This window comes from Lytechinus variegatus, chromosome 1, assembly GCF_018143015.1.
Source record: "Lytechinus variegatus isolate NC3 chromosome 1, Lvar_3.0, whole genome shotgun sequence".
NCBI lineage: Eukaryota > Metazoa > Echinodermata > Echinoidea > Temnopleuroida > Toxopneustidae > Lytechinus > Lytechinus variegatus.
Genome location: NC_054740.1, coordinates 36,171,260 through 36,187,734, shown reverse-complemented (window position 1 = coordinate 36,187,734; position 16,475 = coordinate 36,171,260). Strand labels below are relative to the sequence as shown.

The window sequence follows — 16,475 nt, the reverse complement described above, 5'->3', positions numbered from 1 at the left end:
TCATTAGAAGTTATGTGTTCATCTGTAAAAGTAAAAAAAAATACAGCAGTAAAACATTGCAAGGAAAACACCAAAACAAAGACAGAAAAGCAAACTCCAAAGAAGTTCAATTTAAATGGTCAAATCATCCAATAGTATCATGGTTTTAAATTACTCAAACAAGCCTATGCAATCAATTTTTGTGTCTATATTGGTAAGTCTTATGAGTCATAACATTATTAGGTGAGTGCATCATATTGTCAAAGTCATGACTGTGAAAACTATGAATGTTCAATTCTTTACTTGTCTTTATAGCTCAAATAATATCTGTGTTACCCGAGTATGTGATTCCATACACCATTCATCTACTGACACATGACCCTGACTTCATGACCCTCAAAGACTCTGAAGCTCTCTCAGACATCAAAGAGTAAGTTCATCTGTTAGGTATTAGTGTATATGTAAAAAAGTGGTGGTGCTGGTAGTAGTAGTAGTGATGGTGATGGTGATGATGATATTGGTGGTTGTGGTGGCAGCGGTGCATGAGGAGATGATGATCATTATAGTTATCATGCTTGTAAAAACTGTATGTATTGCTACAGATTATGCATATCTCACATTTCTTTTAAAGTACTGTCGATTGTATTGCTGTTTGGGTTTCCCTTCCATTTTTTACATTCCTCTTAAGAATGTACATGCATGCTGTAAATCAATAATATCTATGATAAAAATACACATTTATACAATATGACAAATAATACGAAGAGAGTTGATATATGAATATGATTCCAAAACTGATTACAAAACTTTATAGTTTTGCTTTTATTATTTAAATTATGATCATTGTAAGCCAACTTTGAATAATTGATAACATATGTTATAGCAGCTATCATCATTCAAATCATAAAAATTGTCTTTTCTCCCTCATTTCTATCAGATGTATGTGGTTCATGTTAGAACCCTTGATAGATAAGGCAGAGAACTGCAGCTTCATGCGTAAACTCTTGGAAACCATCAAACAAATGAAAGATGCGCAGTGTATTGACGACAGGAGCAGAAACAGGGTGAGTTCTTCTCTTCTGATACAGTTCTCCGCTCGTGTATTGTGGTACCTTGTACAGAGCTGCCAAGTAGTACTGATTTTCCGTATTTAGTACTGAAAATAGAGAAGAATACTGATGGTTTCATGCAAAATACTGATTTCTTAAGTTTCAGTTTATGTGTTGTCCTATGGTATTCCTGTGAAAATACTAATTTCCTCACCAAAATACTGATTTTCAGCCTTGAAAATACTGAAATGTTCTTGTTCAGGTTGGCAGCTCTGCTTGTACTAGTGAAGTGCAGAGCGTGCAGTGCAAGTAAAAAAAAATCTTCTAATGAAAGTTTCATTGGTGTATTGTCTTTGATTATACAAAGTTTGGAGGACATTGGTCCATATTTAAAATTTTCTATTATTTTACACCCTGATTTCAGTTTGTGGTATAACTTTTACTAGCTATTATTAATGGCACCTATTTTTTATAATGCTCTTGACTGTGTGTGGTGCTTTTATGGTCATGAAAAACACTGTAATAATATAATTTTAAAAGGGTGTTAAAGGAAATTAGATTGCAATCAATTTTGAAATCGACTGATTACTTTCAGTACATCAAAGCAATATTTTATACATTCTGTTGCAAGGAGCAGACAGTTTATTGATTGCCAATTTGCAATGTCTAATGTTAGAGTGATATATGTCACATTAGACTGCTCAGGTGTATTCTTTGTATTCCGTCATAAACAAAGGCCATTAACTTCTATTAATGTATTCTGCACCTCAAGTTTCTGCAGAAAATACACCTATTGTGTGTGGTGTAGATCCATATTGTCTTTGAACTCATATTATTTTTTTCTTCTTTAGAAAATGTATGCCCTATGTGACCTGACCTTGGGTTTACTGCAGAACAAGGCTCCATTCCTGATCATCAAAGATCATCCAGGTGATATCCTTCTTCCTAGGAAACTCTTCCACAAACCCAGGAAACTGCTCCATAACAAGGATAACTTCCTGCCAAAACGCTTCCAGGAGCAGTTTAGTCAGGATGACAAGGTATTCCATTCTTTTGTATTAGTAGTGAAACATTTCATTTGCTCTAGTGTGTGGAGGTCAACCTTTGTAGTGGTTAGCTTGAGTATACGTAGAATGTTGCTCTGATGATCACATTGTAATGAAATGAAGTGAAATATTAGGAAAATCCTTGTAAAAAATATTATTTTTACCATCCTTGAAAAAGGTATTCACTTTTGGGGGATTCTCATGGAAACTGCTTTGTTATCCCAATAAAAGAACATCCTCTGTTGGCATTGTCTGTCTATAATTTGTTGTTTATGTAAGTTCATTATATTTTGTATTTGATAAGAGTAACAGATTTTCAGTACACCATGTTGTGAATCCCAGATGGACTAAGAAAAGTGGATAGAGGTAGAAGTGAAATGGAGAGACAAGAAAGAGAAGGTTGGAAGGAAGATTATTCTTTTCTTAGATGAGTGCAATCTTCAGAACTGTAAACCAGATAAGTTGAAAGGCTTAAGTAGTTTGAGAGATGAGAGAAGGCTGGCTTGAGTCAGTGATTTGAGCTGCAGTGAAGGAGAGAACACTTTGATGCATCAGGCAAGTTGAATGGCAGTTTTCTGGAGTGTTTGCTAGGCCTGCTGCCATACTTGATTTTGTTACCAGATGATGAATGAGTCTTTTCCTGTCATTGCATAACAGAAGGATGAAGATCAAGCTGCTGAATCTCCCCAAACAAAGAAAGGTAGAGGCAGGAAAGGAGCTGTCAAGAAAGAAGCAGTAGTGGATGAAAGTGGTGATGCCAGCATCGTTGTCAATGGCAACGGAGATGAGAACAGTAGCCCTGTGGGGAAGGGTAAGAGGAAACGAGCAGTGAAAGTAGAACCATCCACGCAACAAAAGGAAGAAGTCTCACCAAAAAAGAAATCAAAGAGAACAAGGTACTCTTCTATTATAAATTTACTTTATATTATTTATAAAGTAGTCGGTTATGCCTCGGGCAATTTATATTTAACCATATCTTGTTCCTTGATGTGACAGTAAACCCAGATGTGAAGTCTTTCACGATTAATCATTTTGTTTTATACAATGCCTACTTAGCTTGTTGTACTCGTGCAAATGGGAGGCTGAATGTCAAACATTCATACCTTTGCACACACGACGTACTATCCGAACTGTACTGTTGCATGGCTTTCGGAGGTGGCGTCACAATACGATTTAATTCATCGCGCTCAGTAAAAATGAAGGTGCAATACGCATATAGCCTGCTGGCTAAATGCGCAGTGCTGCTCGAGTTCATGTGAGCTTGTGGGATTCTGCTTTTCGCTTTCAATAATTTTGCTCCTTATTCATAGATTACAGTAGAGGAAAACTCTTGTTTTTTAATATTTTCGTTAGATTCCGAGACATTGTACGACACAAATAGCGAATTTTAAAAAGGAAAAGACTCAGAATCAGTCTTTAAGACCTCAAGGATTGTTATTATACAAATAGCGAATATTCTTATTCGTGCAATGGTGCAAGATTTCGCATTCGGTGAAAGAAAGAGACGCTATATTAAACTCCGCTAACGCCTCGTTGAATAGAGCATCTTTCTTTCACCTCATGCGAAATCTCGCACCATAGCACTTACGCCTATTCGCTATTTGTATAATAATAATCCTTGAGGTCTTAAAGACTGATTCTGAAAGAGTCTTTTCTTTTTTAAAATCATTGTAAGTCTTCATTGAAATTACTTAATCAAGTATTAAAGATAAATATGAATATTTTGGGGCATGTAATATATAGTAATGTTCATTGTTCATATCATTTTTGAAAACTTTGTTTGTATGACATGCTTCCTGCTTCATTTTACAGCAAAGTATCAGATGACAAAAAGGAACATCCACTCACAGAAAAGATCAATGAAGGCAATAAGCCGACCTCTGGTAGGTCATCAAGGTCAAAGGCTAACCAGGTCAAACCCGCATCACAGGTCAAGCGAGGTCGACCGGCCAAGTCTTCCAGCCAGTCATCGACATCGTCTAATTCCCAGTCAACACCCAAAAGCTCACCTGAGAAGGCACCGCAGAAGCGCACAGCAACAAAGAGAGGAGCCGCGGCATTAGCGAGAAGTAGCAGTGAGGATTCACAGAGTCCAGCCCTCAAGAAGTCTAAGAGGGTCATCACAATGAGTCCAAAGGCAAAAGCTGCTGCAGAGGATGCATCAGAAAGGGCAGTACGGGCCAAACAAGCTGTGAAAAAGTAAGCTATGAATGACAGTAATGCCTGTATATATTGGAGAAAGGGAATTTTTTTTTTAAAGTGAATTCATGCCAGAAAATGCTGCTTTTAGGTATTAAGTGTAAATGAAACCTGAAGAAAAAAGTGAAATCCTTTAGCTCTGTAATATTAAGAGGTATAATTAATGTTACAAATCAATTTTAGTAGAATATTGTTAGACATATACTTTGAATGGTGTCATTGTAAAATTGAGTGCATCTTCTCCTTTATATGAAGAAACGGTCTAGTTTAGCATTATTGTTGCAATAAGAAAATGAAGTATTACTGAACATCATGTCAGAGTTTCAGGTCACATTACCAAGGTCAAAGGTCACTTAGGGTCAATGAACTTGGGCATGTTGGGGGTATATGTTGAATTTCCATCATAACTTTTAATGTTTATGGAGCTAGTTCATAAAATTGTACATAAAAGTAATCAAGTATCACTGAACATCCTGTGCAAATTTCAGGTCACATGACCAAAGTCGAAGGTCATTTCAGGTTGATGAACTTTGCCCATGTTGTAGGTAATTGTTGAATTGCCATCATAATTTTGACAGTTTATGGATATAGTTAATGAAATGTGGACATAGGGGTTGTCATTGCTCATCTTGCACAAGTTGTAGTTACTTGATCAAGGTCAAATGTCATTTAGGGTTAGTGAACGTAGTAGCATATTATATGAATGGTGTTTTTTGTGAATTATTAGTTCAGCACTGCTGCTATATTTACTCGCATAATGCAGGCAAGACTGCCAGGGGCGCTCCACTTATTTAGAATTATCCATTATTGATACATACTCAGATTTATTGATGCTATTTATTCTTTGCCTTTTCATCACAGGTTATCAAAATCCCTGGACAGTGAACAGAAAAGACCCCGTGGTAGGAGCAAGCCCTCACCACCAACCCCCTTGAAGTCCCCCAAACCAAAACCCACCGCCAAGACTTCCTCAGGTAAAGCAAAGACAAATTCAACAGCACCCAAATCAGCCACGCCCAAGCCGGACACACCCAAGTCAGTTACGGCGAAATCGAACACTACAAGTGCCACCAGGGGACGACCATCGAAGCAAGTGGCATCCCCAACAAAATCCCCTGCCCCGTCCCCTATGAAGTCAAAGACAAATGTCAGCCTGTCAAAGGCCAAGCAACAGAGTAAACCGGCAGGAAAACAGACTAACGTTAGAAGAGCACCAGCAGCTGTCTCAAAAACTAAATCACCCAAGAAGCTTGCTACACCTTCTGCCAAATCTACTCCCCGTCTTTCATCTTCAGTCAAAGGTAGAGGGCGCCCTCCCATGGTATCGCCAGCAAGGTCATCCTCTTCCTCATCATCATCTTCGGCCAAGTCGATATCGCCCGTTAAAAAGAATTTTGTGGCGAATAAGGTGGTCAATTCCAAGAAGTCTACCCCAAAGTTGACATCCCCAATCAGGAAGTTTGCCTCAAAGGGAGGTTCAAAAGCAAAGTCTTCTGCAATGTAAGTGGGTTTGTGTGATTAACGTTTTTGATTTATAGTAGAATGTTAGTTGAGAATCTCAGAGCCCCTGCATTATTGCGGGGCATTCAAGTTTCCTTTTTTTGTGCATGACAATACTTATTATCAAGTTATTTACAATTGAACTCAGTTATGATTCGAAATGTCAGATGTTTCACTTTAATTTCTATCAGTACTGTATTTCAAATTGTGATGTTCAGAACTTTTTTGAAAGATGAACCTTCATCCTTAGTACCTTCAGAGAGGACCTTAAGCCGTCGGTCCTCTGGTTGCTTGCTTACAAGCGTTCATGCTTTCTTAGCAATCAGGTTAAAAAAATCACCACCACCAATCATGCTATGAAATATCAGCTATCACTGAATATTAAAAAAAAAAAAAAAAACATTTTGAGAGGTTATGACTATTTCTAAAAGCTGGAAACTAATTTGAAACCCTTTGGTTTAGAGCGATGAATGTATGATGTTGATCAAAATCTTTCTAACATTGAAAGCAGTGGTTGATCCTTGTACTTCTATATCTTCCCCTTTAGTTCACCCGGAAGTTAAACACCCCTTTTACTTTCTTTTTCCCCACTTTCTCTCTATCACACAGTACCAAGGGAAACACTGCAACCCCAACTAAAGCAAGTGTCACAAGAAAGATAGCAGCTTCACCGTCGCCCAGTAAGCTTGTCAATGGTAAATCATCACCTATGAAATCACCAGGGAAGAAGTTAATACAAACAACACTCAAGGCCACTATGTGAGTGATTTCATCTTTTATCCCTTCAACTGTAGATAGAAATTTTGTCATTATTGCATCACATTGCATTCGTTTGCATTTTAATGAAGGGGGTTTATAAAATTGTTCTCTGAATTTTTATGACACTCTTTGACCCCAAGAATATTTTCAAAAGACTTTTGAAAATCTCAAAGCCAGCATCTCCTCATCAGCTCTACTACTCAAGCTGTTCTCACTCATCAATTCCTTCTGGTTTACAGTCCTTTTCAGGACTACTTTCAAGAAAGAATACTCTACTCTCAAATCTCCACTTTCTCGCCTATCCATTTCTTCTGTCCACTGTTTCTATAACACTCCACATGGTGTACCGTAAACCACATCAGCGAAAAGACTTTGAGGTGAGAAGACCATTGCATGTATGCACTTTTCTATTTCATTCTGAGCTCAGATTTTAAAGGGGAAAAAAATCTTTGTTTTTTACCGTCTAATGGTAGGTTCACAAAGTAAAATGAATTCTAAAAAGTAAAGAATTATATTTTTATCTTCAGAACATTATTGTGAATTCCTGAATGGTTATCTTTCGATTAGACTTGCTGTTGATGGATGCATGACATCTATGATTGAAAAATGAATTCTTGAACAACAAACTTGCTTGTTTGGTCGAAATCTCTATAATTTGTTATCTTTTGTTCCTTCATCTCTTCAACAGGAAGAAGAATGTGAGGCACACTTCTCCGAAGAAGGCTAGTCCTGTGAAGGCTGCTCCTAAGAAATCACCAGTCAAGGCAAAGCTGAATGTAAGTATCACATTGTTGTCTGGGGCAATTCACTAACAGCTGAAATCAGTTGAATTTTTAAAAGCTAAAAATCAATCAATTAATTGAAGCCCCCATCACACTTATTCGGAATCAGCAGGAATCAAGCAGAAGCTGGAACGAAAAAGATATTTTTAAAAATCTAGAAATTTTTGGGAGGAACTTATGAATTACTTTACTTACATGTAATATATCTCTTATGTCAATGATTTGTATATATGTATATTTTTAATTATGGAAATAAATTTGAATTGAATTTGAATTTCACCAAACTGGAGTTGAAATTCAGAAAATTGACCAGGTGAATCATCATACACTAGTCAAAATGAACCGCAATGGAGTCAGATTGATAATTCGTGCTACATTCTTGGACATTCTAGGCGCGTTCTAAATATTCTGACTGCATTCTGAGTGCATTCGAAATATTTTTGTCATTTCTTTTGGCCGTCCCAAAGGTTTTGGTCATGTTCAAAACATTCAAGGGGTATTTTCGAACGGTATTTGAAGTAGATTGAAATGACCAACTGGTGGTCGAACAATATTCCTTTCATTCCGGCCAATTCTGCTTGATTCGGAATAAGTGTGATGGGGGATTAAAATTATGTTCCTGGTGTCTTTAGTAAGTGGAGGTAGCCTTTTAATGTACACTTTTTTTTCTGTTTATGGATGCAAGCAATCTTTTTTTTAACTATCACAATCTGTCTCGCACATCCAAGATTGCTAAATGCCCTCATTGGCCAAAAATCAATCAGTTCACATGACCAAGGTCATTTAGGGTCAATGAACTTAGACCACGTTGGGGGAATCGATATCGAAATCTTAACCAAGGTGAAGTTTTTTAAATGTCGTCATAACTTTGAAAGTTTCTAGTTTCAGAATAGGATTATTGATATTCATGTGTATTTCCAATTTCAATGTAAAAGAAAAAAAATCAATGAATTGCGAATCCTTTTGTAGAGAAAGACAGTTATTTCCTGAATTGCTCCCTCTCATGAAATATTAGAACTCATTAACATTGATTTATTTGTTTTCTTACAGATAAGTCGTAAGAGTGGGAGAAGACGGTAACACAACCTCATTGTTCTGCAACAGAAATTTTTAACTCAAATGTGTAAATAGAATACATTCTATCTTCTGTGTTTTATCTATCTATTAAGGTTACACAAACATGAAGAATCTTTCCAGTTTACTTGTAAAAAAAAAAAAATTGTTCGAAAGAAAAATGTGTTGAAAATCATTTATGTAGTTAGGCCAAATTGTAAATTATTGATAACACTTGTAAAAATATCAACGTGTTCTGACTTATGAGTCATGGTTTAAATCTTTATCCGGATGATCCCTTTTTCCATTTTATTGTAGGGAAAATGTTGGGCTGGATTATGAAGCACAATGAAATTTGCCATTTATTTATATAATGAATAATTCTAATTAATTTCAAGGCTTATGGAAAAAGAAGAAATTTTTCAACATTCTTGTTTGGATTTTTGTGGAGTATCAAGAGAAATTTCATTAGGGTCTTTCATTTAGCATGTTTCATTATGTATAGTAAACAGATTGAAAGGAAAGGAAATGGTCCACTTATGGCTTGCATGCGATCTGTTATGTTAGTTGTGTTGAACCATAATAATTATACCCCAGAACAAGTTTACTGACATTAACATATTCGATAAATCATTCACCGAGTTCGTGTACCAACATCTTCATAACATTTTATATTCTTGCTTGCTGATTGTATACCATTTCATAATTTCAGTCATTGTCAAGATTTTTAAACTTATTTTTTTTTAATTTATAGCATTTAATGTTCCTTTTCTGAAATAATGCTTGGTAATGAGAATACTTTTTTCCAATCTTTTGTATTAAACTGAAGAAGTTATTGATTTACTTAATGAGTAGCCATTGGTTATACATCTGATTAGTATTTTAGCAATAAGGCAAGTTTTCAGAAATTGTCATTATTTGTTGTAAAGTGTCATAGCCCTATCTTGCTATTTATGTTCTGGGCTTATCTTATTCTCCCTCTTGCTTCACACCTATTTTCATTGAATCAGTGATTACCATAATTTTGAAAAATAGTTGTTTGATGTTTTTTGTTCAAGAATATGCGAGAACAATCCAGTATTATGACTTTTTTTGTAAAGTTTGCATTATGAACTAACATCATTGAAGTAACTATAAATACAGGTTATTTTTATGTTTGTTTTGTTTTTCCAATATCATTGTGTACTTCTTATGTAAATCTTGAGTCATTGGTGAAAGCAAGTCTCTTGTCCACCTGTAAAATGTGTTTTTAACCCAGAATAGGATATTGATCTTGATATGTAAAAAAAATGTAAGAGGACAAGTTTGGTGCTTTTGAATTTGTATACTTGTACATAATTATAGTCCTCATACAAAACTTTGTTGATGCCCAGTTTATTATGAGTAAGATAAGTGATCTAATTCAATTGCATAAATAATAAATCAGACATATTTCTTAAAAGATATTGAATATAAATCATTGAAGTCATCATAACGATTACCTTCCATGCTATGCATAAAGATATATTTTATTTATGCCAAACTTTATACCCATCCCACACATTATCATGCACATCCCAGCACGTATGAAATTTGAACACAAAGATAGGCATTTAGGGAACAAGGGATTAGAGGAAGGGGAGAAATTTTAAAGAAAAATTTTGGGAAGTCCAGGATTTATCCCTAGTATTGCTAGTTGTAAGCCCTGTATTATAAAACTCATCAACAATAGGCTTCAAGGTAATGTTACAAGCTACTATAAAAGTGTCATTCGATTGGTGGATAATAAATTTGTTAAAGAATTCTAGCACTTGTCCTTGAAAAACCTTTCATAAAGCAGGTCCCAGAACCAGCAATACGAGGGACTTAAATGAGAAACATACAATTAAGTGTCTTTCCATCATGTGATAGAAAATCTCTTTTAAGCTCTCATTTGATAATTTAGTCATATTCTCAGTCTCACACATTTACTTTTTAAATATAATCGAAACTTTCCAGCACAAACTTTTCATATTACAGGGATTAGAAGTCTGTCAATGACATCATACTGGTTATGTTTTGCCATAATTAGCAAGAAAATCAATTCTGTTAAGTAAAATATGTATATATTCTTCATTCTGGCCACTGTTCATGATAAAACGACAGGCGAGTTTGAAAGATGCATCATGCCTCACTTCAGAATTATCTGCTGCCTTTTTTAAAACCTTATTTGTAATGGGGGGACCTTTCAAAGTGCCCGGTCTTCAAAAATTGGGTCATACCCTGTATTAAAGGTTTGCTTCAGAATCACTTAAGATAGGATGGTCTCCATATTACCTAACAAAATTTCATGAATGGCCAAAATATCAAGTTTGTAATATTTCTACTTATCTTTGCAACCTTTGTAAATAAAATTGTGGTCAAGACAGTTTTGGGGTGGTGATATTTCATCCTGTTCCATTTTTTCCATCATGTGTTTGTGTTTAATCAATGTAGTAGTTCTTTCTTTGGTTGTATAATATTCCCAGTTTGTCACCAGAAAAGTCCTGCTAAGTTGTGTAATTGATTAAAACAACTACTTTTAATTACATGCCTTTGTCTAAATGACTGTCTTCGTGATGTAAAGATTACAGTATGTGTGTAACTATTAGTCATATCATACCGGTCTGAAAATGGCACCAAATTAACAGTGTTTTTATCTTTTTCGATATTCTTTATTTCTATTAAAGGACAAGTCCACCCCAACAAAAAGTTGATTTGAATAAAATGAGAAAAATCCACCAGCATAACACTTCAAAATAAGAAGTTATGACATTTTCAAGTTTTGCTTATTTTTCACAAAACATATGGACATCCTGGTTGGTATGCAAATTAAGGGAGTCGATGAAATCACTTTTGTATGTTATATGAAATATTCAAATTTTCTCATTGTCCGGTGAAACAAAGTTTTTCGTTATTCCCTGATCATGTGGAATTACAATTGTTTAGCATCTTACAGTTTAGTCAAGTTGGTCCTTCTTGTCCAATCTGAAAAATTGAAATATATATTTCAAACAATAAAAAGCGAAAGAAATAGTGAAGGACATCATCAACTATCTTGTTTGCACGTCACTGAATTGCACATCTGCTTTGTGAAAAATAAGAAAAAATTTTCAATGTCATAACTTTCTTATTTTATGTTCGATTTGAATGAAATTTTCAGCATTATGCTTGCCTGATTTTTATCTACTTAGTCAAATCAATATTTTTCTGGGGTGGGCTTGATCTTTAAATATCCCTTGCTTGATTTTACACTCATGAGAGCCAGTTAAGCCAATGAGGTTAAAAAAAAAAAAACATCAATCAAAATCACAAACATTGCACATCAGGTATAGAAATTACATACATTTTAATTCCATCTTCTCAAAAAGAAATATCAACATGGCCCTTCATTGTGTTCATTTGGATACTAAGTTTTTGTCCACAAAAGATCTTTATGAACTGAATTTCATCCATCTAATGGTATTAATGTGTAAGGATGAAAAACATTTCAAATCATTTTTTATGCAACTTTTGTGACACAGGAGTCTGGTGAAAAATACTCTTATATGCATAACACAAGGCATGGGGCAACTGTTCTGTGCAATGACATACATGTACCATACATTTATGAAACAATATTTTGCCAATCTAAACTTCTAAAGCCAACGGATATTGATTATTCTGCCTTTACAAGAAAGTAGGCAACATAAGTAGTTGAGCACTGTCAACTTATGTTAGTCACTGTATTGCCACTAATCATAAAGTTTGATAACCAACCTTGATGAATAGACAGTTCTCCTAGTAGTAATAAATTTTAGCTAGAAGTACAATACCTTCATAATTATAAGGTCTTGGAGTCGGACGTACAAAATGGTCGAATATTTTGCCCTATATCAAGGAATAATTTTCCTGGCATCTCATCGCAATTTGCTCCACATTTTTGAAAGACTGCTATGCATAAAGTCTTTTGTATAGCATATTTTTACATAGGACAGTACATTACTTTGTTGAGAGCTTTTCTCTTGTGACCCAAAATGCTATTCAAATTTGTAAAGCAAAATTATTCCCTGTATCATGAATCTTGAAACAACCATGAATCCGCATAAAGTCCATCTTCCATAATTCATTAGATCAGCAGAAGCGATATTTTTAGACAAGGTTGTACATAACATGTCATTTACCCCTTCTTGAATTTTGCCAACTTCTGTGGTCTTCCCTAGAGGTTCAACTTTGGTAGATTCATCATGTATATTCTAATTAAAGGAGAATGAAACCTTTGGAACAAGAAGGCTTGTGTCGAAACAGAAAAATCAAAGAATAAGAACAGACAAATAATGAGAAAGTTATGAGCATTTGAATATTGCTATCACTAATGCTATGGAGATCCTCCCATTGGCAATGCAACAAGGATGTGCGATGTCACATGCGAACAACTTTCCTTTTGATGGACTATAAAATAACCCCAAAAATGTCTCTTTTGGCTTTTTCTTATGATGATACAAACTCTTTATCCATGATGTATTCTTTCAAAATTTGTATTACATGCCCAGATGCCCTCCTATAGAAAGAACACATGTGAAATATATACCGGTACTAGAGTAATGGGGAGAGTTGTTCACAAGTGACATCACACATCTTTGTCGCATTGCCAATATGAGGATCTCCATATCATTAGTGATCTCAATGTTCAAATGCTCATAACTTTCTCATTATTTGTCTGATTTTTCTCAAACTTTCATTGATCTGTTTCTTTGAGTTTTCTGTTTTCACACAAGCTATCTTCTTCCAAAGGTTTCGTTCTCCTTTAACATGTAATTGATAAATTACATTTTCAAAATTCTTGAGATAAAATACAATATAAAGTAATTGTAAGGTGCATTTTTATCAGCATTTCCTTATTGCTTTGAGACAGTTTCTCCTAAATTAAACCAAACAAAATTATAAATCAATCTTTGAAGTAGCTTTTGTTTCTTTAATACAACCATTCTTTCATCTTGAGTTAAAAATCATTAATTTTCTGCCGAGTGAGAGTATATCCAAGGATCAATGTAATAAAAGAAATGCAATTTTGTTCCACACTCATTTTATCTTGTGACTGAAATCTGATGAGACTAAATAGTTTGGAAGTGGAATTTACAGAACTTCAAATTTAACACATTTGTATAGCTCTTGACTCAACTTTAGGGGATCTACATGCACTTTTGTTACACAGTTAAATGAGACAATAAATAGAAAATGAACACATACAGTGCAAATTTTGACATTAACACAATCCTGTGGGATATTGAAGCAACATTTTTGATAGGGATGGAACAAAATCAAATCGGCTAGACATTCAAGGAAATTTGATGAAAATTACAATCACTTGACTTGAAAATGCTAATGAACCAGTGAATAAATCCAATCTCACTCAAAGTAGGACTGCCTAAATCAATTTTAAGATACAAAATAGCATTTATAACATGAAAACCATTAAAGCTCCTCTGTTTCTCACAAGTAAATGGAAATAAATTGCTTTCACAGTTACAGGTTCTTATGATACATGTATACAGTATATATATTTCCTATAGTGTATAATGGCTGCCTGTAGCTCATACAGTCATGTACAAATCATTACATTTGAATGAATGATACATACATGTGAGCGTCAATAAGAACTGTACATTGGAATGAGTGAAAACATAAATCAACGCCGTCATTTAAAGTTGATGGAAAGATTCATCACGTAATTATTCAGATTGTTTTGATTACTAACGAGTTCAAGCTCACAAATGATACAGCTCCAAAAATTTAACAATTTTTTTGCATCGTGCATAGACCACTTGAGAAACCTGTAATTCTACAATTCACCTCTGGTGAACAATTGTATGTATGAGAGGAAAGAAAAATTACACAATTCAGAATGAATTTGCAATAGTACAATTGGTTTATTCATTGAATAAAAACATTGTAGCACATGGTTAATTTGCTGATTTGGCTCTTCATTACAGCCATGTGATCATTCCATACATCACAAAATTGACCAGGCTACAGTGCACACAAGAGTAGATCTTGACAACATTCTTGATTGTATCAAGTAGGCCTAGTGTAGAGCCACAGTTGGATATCCTCCATTAACTCCTCTGATAAAATATGGATCTCAAACTAGCATTTCCTAAAATGTTGTTCCATCTTGGCACAAGGAGACTTCCATCGCCACACTGGCCATCACTGTTTACTATTTACATAAATGTCCGTATAATAAGAAGAGATGAATATCATTTCTCCAGTGGGGCATAGTTGAGTAGTTTCTCAATAAGATCAACATGGGCTAATAACATTCGTCTACAGCAGTACCTCTTCAAGCCAAGGGCATCTAAGGCATCTCTGTGGAAAAGAAAACAATCACTCATTTTCAGTAAACAGTGAGGTAGTGAGAAAAGTTATCTTACATTTGAATATTTATTTTATTTGACTTACTTTGAAATAGTATTCAATTTAAATGAAGTTATCAGACTGATGAAAAAGCTGAATTGAGCAGAATTGACATTACCTTAATAAAATATATGAAAAATTGCAATACATTTTTCAATGCTGTATTTGATATATGTACCCAATTAAGAACGTTCCACAGTTAAAATGAAGTCCATGTCATTTTCACCAAAATTTGCAGAGTTACTTTGCTATCTATGCATTATGAAAATGCAAAAAATAATAGAGGTTCATGTGCTTATTTTTTTTTCCACGGGTCTTCAAAGTCGCCGTATTTGAATGACATGCAATCTTGCGCAATCAAGAGAATTATGCCTCTCTTAGACCTCACGAATTCACTAAATGAGTTTAAATCATCTTTACTCAATGGATACCGCATCAAACTTCATCAAATTTTCAAGATATATAACAAAATGTATACCAAAGTAAGAGAAAGTCTTTTAATTGGTAAAACTGTATCTATTTGGAGTCAGCAGTGCCCTCATTTGGCAACAATGGTGCAAAAAAACTTGTAAAAAGCAAATCTTCAAAGACGTGCATCTACTCAAAAATTAAAAAAGTATTTTGTAAGCGGCACTTTTTTCAAAATCCATGTCATTTTCATCAAATTCAGCTAAATTGTAGAGGAATGCATATCGAAGGTGTAGGGAAGTGAAAAATATGGGGTCCATGTGCTCGTTTTTTAACTATGAGTGTCCAAAGTGATGCGAGTTGGCATGAAAATCGCCCAAAATACGCCCCAAACGTGCAAAAGTCTAATAATACCGTCTAAAATGCGAATGGTTCTGTACTTTTTAAAACACCCGAAAACGTGCCAAAAGCTTTGTATTTATGTGAGGAAAAATTCTGAACCACTTTTCCATTTATTCAAACTCGGGCTCATATTCATCATACTTTGCAGCACTACAGAGAAACTATTTTGAAATTGTAGAGGAATAAAAAAAATGGTCCATGGAATAATTCAAGTTTATGTAGCTTCATAAAATTACACATCGGATCTGCAGTTAGTGCAGATAAGGAGAAAAATCAGCTCACATTACCTACAGCTGATTAATCACCAGTTCATCCATTGTGACGTCAGCGCGCAGAGTGTAAAATATGCGCAGATCATGATGCGCACAAACATAACTGTAGAACGTCCTTAAATAGAAGATCAACAAAAAAAGTCCAGAATCTAAATTTACAATGTACTCAAAACAACACAGTCTTAAATCTGTTAACCAATGAAAATACAGTCTCTTTAATACTGCAAGTTACATATAACGTAACTACAATAAATTACACATTGACTCTAAAAACACAATGTTAAATAGATGCACCGGTGATGATTAACTGTTTGGCTTCTCATATGTGTTTATGTGTTTACCCACACCTAATAGCAAATATCCCTTCTTTTTTTAAGCTTACCCTTCTGAGTATTCTGCCTGGAGTAGCCCAAGGTATGCTTCCCATTTATTGCCCACGACTTTTCCACAAGTGAAACACCTCACAGGAATGATCATGGTGGCAAGGTAGCTTTGACCTGTTAAATAAAAGTGAGAAAAAAAAGACACCAGTTTATGTACTTTACTAGAAATTTGACATATGCCCCCGCTTAATGCGATCAGAAATTCATTCGATATGATCAAACTTGATATCGTGCAGAGACCAATATAATT

The 16,475-nt window shown here is 34.7% G+C and overlaps 1 protein-coding gene across 1 annotated transcript in view; it reads left to right on the top strand.

The window, feature by feature from the left end:
* LOC121412946 (sister chromatid cohesion protein PDS5 homolog A-B-like) overlaps positions 1-10,915 on the top strand; it is a 33,072-nt gene extending 22,157 nt beyond the window's left edge. The window contains exons 21-29 of the mRNA XM_041605710.1: positions 295-409; positions 917-1,043; positions 1,880-2,068; positions 2,732-2,970; positions 3,887-4,273; positions 5,135-5,773; positions 6,383-6,532; positions 7,221-7,308; positions 8,365-10,915. Of these exons, the coding sequence (XP_041461644.1) occupies positions 295-409; positions 917-1,043; positions 1,880-2,068; positions 2,732-2,970; positions 3,887-4,273; positions 5,135-5,773; positions 6,383-6,532; positions 7,221-7,308; positions 8,365-8,394 (1,964 nt within the window). The 3' untranslated portion in view covers positions 8,395-10,915. The remainder of the gene's footprint in view (positions 1-294; positions 410-916; positions 1,044-1,879; positions 2,069-2,731; positions 2,971-3,886; positions 4,274-5,134; positions 5,774-6,382; positions 6,533-7,220; positions 7,309-8,364) is intronic.
* Positions 10,916-16,475: the final 5,560 nt, after the last annotated feature.